This window comes from Raphanus sativus, unplaced genomic scaffold (genome assembly GCF_000801105.2).
Source record: "Raphanus sativus cultivar WK10039 unplaced genomic scaffold, ASM80110v3 Scaffold0655, whole genome shotgun sequence".
Taxonomy (NCBI): Eukaryota; Viridiplantae; Streptophyta; class Magnoliopsida; order Brassicales; family Brassicaceae; genus Raphanus; species Raphanus sativus.
This window is the reverse complement of record NW_026615972.1, coordinates 29,160-33,119: the sequence shown is the minus strand read 5'-3', so window position 1 is coordinate 33,119 and position 3,960 is coordinate 29,160. Positions and strand designations below refer to the sequence as shown.

At 31.5% G+C, this 3,960-nt stretch overlaps 1 protein-coding gene across 1 annotated transcript; it reads right to left on the bottom strand.

Moving 5' to 3' along the window:
* Window positions 1-1,579: 1,579 nt before the first annotated feature.
* On the bottom strand, window positions 1,580-2,093 carry LOC108821144 (uncharacterized). Its single transcript, XM_018594194.2, has one exon. It carries the CDS (start codon window positions 1,971-1,973, stop codon window positions 1,758-1,760), a length of 216 nt encoding a protein of 71 aa, XP_018449696.1. The 5' UTR covers window positions 1,974-2,093; the 3' UTR covers window positions 1,580-1,757.
* Between the last annotated feature and the right edge of the window lie 1,867 nt (window positions 2,094-3,960).

The following is a 3,960-nucleotide window of genomic DNA, read 5'->3' as shown; positions in this document are numbered from 1 at the left end:
TAACATTTTATATATTTTGTATATTCTTTTAGATATTAAATTCTAAAAAAAATTAATATATTTAAGTATATAAATCTAGTTTCGATATATTCGATATCCGAAATATTTCGTTTCGGATCATGTTCTGTTCTAAAAAATATCATCTTAATAACATCTTACAATTTTTGGTAATTTATAGACGTTTTAAAAAATTCAAAATATAACATATATGAAAAATATATTTTTTAAAATATGTTTAAGTGATTTTTTTTTGATAATATTAATTAAAATAAAAGGTAGAGGATACAATTTTTTTTATCAAATATTTTTGATTTGTAATCATTAATTATCATATATACGTTAATCATATTAGGTAATTTCGTATCTTTTATTTAAGGAAATAAACTTACGTAGCTTTTATTTAAGGAAAGAATTTAAGACTATTAATTAATATGATAATTAGTTTAATAAAAAGTATAATATATATTTATATGGACCAATATATTTTTTTAAGGATTTCTGAGAATCATCCTAGTGATTGATGACACGTGGCTACAAAACATGTTGTAATGTTCCAGGATTAATATATAGGGGATTAGGATTAGGTTTTCCGTTTTCGACATGAAAAACGATCCATTTATCTTTTAAAATCCGAATTGGAGTGCGCCAGCAACAACAAAATGTAAGAGTCACCAAAATTAGAGCAAAAAAAAAACAAAATGTAAGACAAAGAAATATAATAACTCAACCAAGTATGGAGCTGTTCAAGTGGAAACCAAAAGACTAAAGAGTCAAATTGGGCTTAGCTCATAAAGCCCATAAGATTGGCTGATACTCTCGTGTAGCAAGTGCACATGAGAAACGAAACCTCGTGCTTAAGGGTATGAATATTGGTGGGACTGGATCAAGTCCCTTAGGAAAATCCCTTAATTTTCTTTTTGTTTGGAATTGGTACAAGGGACGTTTCTAATATAAGGAATTTTCTTCCTTTTTTCTCCTCAATCCTTGTGTTTAATGGTTCCCCCGCTTAAGGAATATCTTAAGGGACCACGAATACTCATACTCTTATATGCGTTTCCTAGACTCGTAGTCCCGTAGTTTCCACGATGATTGAAACTACAGTGTTAGTTTCCATAACCATATTATGTATGGTTTGTTACGGCTACATATATGCGCCAAGTTTTATAACATAGTCAATAGAGCATCCTTATTGGAGTCCTTCTACAAAGTCCCTAATCTTTTTTTTTTTTTTTTCTGATCATGAAACTGCAAAGGCTGTCCCTTATATAAAGGTTTTTTTTCCATTTTCTGTCTTGGTCCTCTCCTCTTTTCCCTTAAGGGATGTCCTTAAGGCATCCCAATAATGATGGTCTTAGCTATAGAGATTTTAGTCTTTTCTGAATAGTAGTTACTAGTCGGTCGACATGTTTTATTGCTTTTATATACATCATCACTAGCGTTGAAACTGAATTTCGACGTCATCAGATGAGATAATGGAATTGTATAACGTAATAACAGTAGCGTTAACATTTTCGTTAATGTCACTAACATTTAAGAATCAATACATGTTGTTTTTTTGTTTCTTCATAGAAGCGAAAAATTATCACATGAACCATATAAAATTTAAGGAAATCTCATCACTTTACACAATCTCACCTAAAATTTCATAAAGAAAATCACAATACACATCATCAAATATAAAGCAGAAATAAAGTAAAACACAAAAGATATATAAAGTTTTTTTATTCCTTAGATTAGTTCTGGATGTGACCATCGACTTATTCTATAGTTATTAGATCACAAACTTTAGCCGAGTTTTTCTTGGTGCTCCGCTTACCGAAAAACCACCGGCTATATCGTCCACCGTTGTCTTCGGTTCCACCACCGACGGTTGTGGCTGTGCTTGACGTCAAAGTCTTCATGTTTTCTCTGTGAAACTTCCTCGCCGTGTAAGCCTCCGCAAAAGCCATCCCTCCTAGTCCGTCTAGCGACATGTTCAGTTAATCTAGAAAGATCACACGAAATTTTCTATAGATCTTCTCTTTGAGAAAATATGCTAAAATACGAAAAAGAGAAGATAAAAAGTTAAATAATTTGGTGAAAGATGAGTGTTGTTTGGTATTTAGAGGGGGGAGGGTTGGGATGAATATATAGAGAAATCTGTGGGTCCGTTTTTGAAAATAATAGTGCCTATGTTTACCACTTGTTATGCGTACGTATATAGTGGCGAATCTACTACATCAGTGTTATTGTTGCCTTCATTTCTAGTAGTATCTCCACTCTCCAATGTCTTTCTTCTATCCCGAGCAGATAGACAAATACAGTTTTACTTCTATTAGTTAAAGCAAAATATGTTGCAACGTCTCTGTTGATCGGTCAAAATCTGACAAATTAACCATTAAACCCATAGATTAGTCGCAACTGGTTCGTTATGATTGACCCGTTTCACAACTTCAGCGAGGATCATAAATCTATGATCATCATACAGCTACAAAATCAAGTTTGTATATAGTCATACAGAGCAAATGTTTTCTTTTTAACTGCATGTTATATATCAACAGTAAAGATTTGTCCGACAACATATACGATAATCTTTCTTAAAATACAAACTTAAAACGGTGGTCATACAATAAACAAACGAAAAATACGGATTATATGCAAATCCACGATAGATTCGGATATGATTACACACCCACTTTGTATTACATATAATACAAAAAGTACTAGTTTATATAATAATACAAAAATAGCGTATTTACATTATTATTGTTATCTAGAGAGACTTATATAATTAAATAACGTCACAAAGACGAAGCATTAAGCATCGCAGTTGCACTAATCTTGTTTTAGTTATATAATATCACACCTGACACGACTGTGTAAGTAATGAACATAGTCCGTCTCATGGCCTTTGTTCGCAATCCATATAAACCATATAATACACCGAGGAATACTGCAGCAGAATGGCGTTTTGATCAGTTAGATAATCAGAGTTTATTTAGTTAGTAGTAAACATTTAATGAGCCATGTTCGATGCAACTACTAGAACTATAAATAAAACAGTAATAAGGTAATAAATCGTGTTGAAAATAGTAAAAAGAGTAAAAGAAGGTAATGATGATAGAAAACAATACAAAATGTTGAAATTAATAAAACAAATAATTTTAATACCATAATTATCATTGTCAAATTCCTTTTGTTTCTTTATTTTATTTATATTACCCACTGTCCATTGGCAATCTGAGTGCGAGTGGGTTGCTATCAATAAACTATCAATAAACTTTAGCAGATATTTAGGAAGAAAGTTACATATATAGTAAATATATCGATCGCAGTTACAGAGGACTTTATACCCAAGTACATTAGAAAATCAGGAGAGACTAGTGATAATGCGTTTGTTCTTTTGATTACTAGATTTGAAGAATATATTTTTAGTGTTTTTGCCTTTTGGTCACATACATGTACTATACAAACAATATAAAAGTAAGCAGTAAACATTTAGAAAGATTTATACGGACAAATTGTTGTTCTTTTACAGAAAACAAATCTAATGTCTTTTTGTCTGGCAAATTTATTAACACAAACTTGAAAATGCAAGAAGGATGAAATATTAAGCACATAGACACAAATATATCTCCTGCACTAAAATCCACACATGAGTAACAATGATAAAACGTGCTTGAAGGAAAACTAATTGCAAATCACAAACTAATCAAAGGATAAAAACCTTCGGTCAAACCAAAACCCAACTCAAATTGATGACCAACATAACAAAGAAACCGAAAAGATCCAAAAAAAGAAGCAAAACAAGGAACATGAATATTTTTACTTATCCCTCATCTAAAAAGCGGATTAATCCGGTAAAACTATAACTTCAACAAGGAACATGAATATTTTTACCTGCGACTTCTGCAAAGGCTAGAGTCGAGAACTCGAGCTTTAAAGACCGAGAAATCACCTCGAAGGAACGGCTAGCTTCAT

What these genes read in the sequence shown, in the direction of transcription:
- LOC108821144 (XM_018594194.2), bottom strand. Translation starts at nt 1,973, where the DNA reads ATGTCGCTAGACGGACTAGGAGGGATGGCTTTTGCGGAGGCTTACACG.